Source organism: Orycteropus afer, unplaced genomic scaffold (assembly GCF_000298275.1).
Source record: "Orycteropus afer afer isolate SDZICR_OR568_19922 unplaced genomic scaffold, OryAfe1.0 scaffold00012, whole genome shotgun sequence".
Classification (NCBI taxonomy): Eukaryota; Metazoa; Chordata; class Mammalia; order Tubulidentata; family Orycteropodidae; genus Orycteropus; species Orycteropus afer.
In genome coordinates this window covers 2779373-2782008 of record NW_006921599.1, presented here as the reverse complement: position 1 = coordinate 2782008, position 2636 = coordinate 2779373, and the positions used below count along the sequence as shown (strand labels likewise).

At 42.7% G+C, this 2636-nt stretch overlaps 1 protein-coding gene across 1 annotated transcript in view; it reads right to left on the bottom strand.

Moving 5' to 3' along the window:
- Window positions 1-700: 700 nt before the first annotated feature.
- The window catches only part of LOC103206239 (N-acetyllactosaminide beta-1,6-N-acetylglucosaminyl-transferase-like), a 42737-nt gene continuing 40801 nt past the window's right edge, over window positions 701-2636 (bottom strand). Inside the window, exon 3 of the mRNA XM_007951682.1 lies at window positions 701-891. Within this exon, the coding sequence (XP_007949873.1) occupies window positions 701-891 (191 nt within the window). The remainder of the gene's footprint in view (window positions 892-2636) is intronic.

Sequence of the window (2636 nt, the reverse complement as noted above, 5' to 3'; positions counted from 1 at the left end):
ACTCCTCGGAAGGAAGGTTGGGCAATCCTACTTCCGTAGTGATACTGCCTCGGAAACCCAAGGAGGGGTCACTAAGAGTCGGGGCCGACTCGACGGCACACAACAACAACAACACAACACAACAACAATAGGCATAGGTGAACTTAAGATACTACTGTTGAAATGCAGGTAAAAGCTCAGTTCTCAATCCTAGCAGCTCAAGATTTAAAGGAGATCAGTGAATACCTAGAAAGTTACTCCTATGCCTATGTGTGGTCAAGCAAAGAAGAGTGGTGTCTACGTATCATCATGTGATTGTAGTTTAGTTATAAAGGATTCTTTCTCCAAAGAAACACAATTCTTATTTTCCTAAATAGTATGACCTAAAACAATGATCCTTTCATTAGAACATTTATATGTGATGAATATCGGGTGCAAAGTTTGACAACAGTGAGATTTGCATGATCATCACAGTAGCCTATTGGGGAGGTGTGTGTCAAGAAACCACCAAAGTGGCCTGGGAGCCAGGACTGCTCTAATCAGCCATCTTATTTGCTTTTTTCACAGTGTACAGTGGATACTTCAAAGTATAATGATGCAGCCAGGTCCTGAAGCCATCACTGTGGTCCTGAAACTGTTCACACAAGAAAGGCAAAGTCTATCACAAAGAAAGGCTCTTCTTCCCAACTGGGCTGTCCCCTCAGTTGTGAGTTGCAGTAGATCAAAAATACCAGCTAGGTTGTATTGCAGTTTCACTCTGATTTAGGGTTCTTTCTCGAAGCCTCAGTTCTAGGCATTCCACAGTCAGGGGGTATGTTTTCAGCTCAAACTTATTAGCAAACAGGCTTTGTGAGTTAATCAGCCATTTTAAGTCACCATTTCCATAAATACAAATGCCATGTATATAGTGACCTGCAAAAAAGAGAACAGAAAACATAGTCAAAACATGCCTGCTTTTGAAAGTCAGTGGTAGTGACTTTGAAGAACAGTACAGATATTGCCTGACAACCAACCTGTCAAGCGCTATTGGAGTCAAGTGAAATAGGATTGTGCCATCCCAGTCTACAAGGAAGTTAAACTCTATCTGTATTTAGGAAGACAAGGATTACAGTAAGGATCACTCAATGCAATGAAATCTACTTCTCACTCCTCTGACACCAACTGTGTTGATCAACACAATCTATTATTATATTCTAATACAAATCTGCTCAATTCTGTTTCTAACTGCAGATTCTGTACTTTTTCCTCTGACCCTAACCACCTAAAGCTAGGTTAGATCTCACAAGTAAAGGGCACAGTCCTCCAGACTTCCAAGTAGACCCAAGAATACAGAAGTAAGTGTAGGAGTAACAAGGCCCCCCTCACTTTTGACTTTGGCTCCTACTACTCCCTTGGGTTTGGACTACTTGGGTACTACTCACAGAATTCAGGAAAGCACTATACTTATGATTAAAACCCATTTCCACAGAATTGATTCCAACTCACAGAGACCCTACACACAGAGTAGAACCATCTCATTGGGTTTCTAAGGCTGTAAATCTTTCTGGAAGCAGATTGCCTCATCTTTTCTCCTGCAGAGCGGCTACAGACTCAGTAGTTTGTAGCTTTCATTATAGCAAAAAGGATACAAACAAAGAGACTACCATAGGATGAGGTCTGGGAGTGACCCCAACACTGATCTTCCATGTCCCAAAAAAGGACATGTGCATTGATGTTTTTCACCAACCAAGAAGTCCATGGACCTTCACATACCAGAGCTTTCATGGGGACATAATTATGTGCCTAAGGTATTTGACTGCTAACCAGGAGACTGGAGGTTGAAACCCACCAGCCTCTCCTCGGAAGGACGACTGGGCAATCTACTTCTGCAGAGATACCACCTTGGAAACCCAAGGAGGGGTCACTATGAGTCAGAATCAATTCACCAGTAGTGAATTTTAAGAGAATTATGTAGGGGAGTTTCTGGGTGGCACAAAAAGTTAAGCGTTTTCAATGCAGTGGGGAATGTGCCCATGACCACATATAGGGTTGGCAGACAATGTTTCTACAAGTTTATTTGTATGTTGTGTAAGAATTTCTAGGTATACAGTAGAGCTGATAAGGGACAAGGTTGTAGTCACTTCTTAGCCACAGCCAGCTACCCAGAGGGAACAAGTAGTTGGACCTATGGGCTTGGGACCATGGTTCCAGGGGACAAAAAGCTCAATTAGCATAACATACCATGCAAAAACATTGTTCCACATCCTACTTTGGCGCGTAGCAACTGGGATCTTAAAAGCCTGCAAGCGGCCATCTAGATGCAACAATGGGTTTCTCCTCGTCCAGAGCAAAGAAGAATGAAGAAAACCAAAGATTCATGGAAACAATTAGTCCAAGCGACTGGTACACCATGTGATCCTCAGCCTATATAACTATGAGACCAGAACTAGGTGGTGCCTGGCTATCACTGTCAACCACTCGGAGGGGGATCTATGTAAGGGATCCTAGATAAAGTGGGAGAACATTGAGGAACAAATCTCAAAATCATAAAAAACAAAAGGGACTACCCAGAGCGACCAAATAGTTGATCCTGCAGGCTTGGGACCATAGTCGCAGGGGACATCAAGCTCAATTGGCATAACATACTATACAAAACATTGTTCCACCTCCTACTTTGG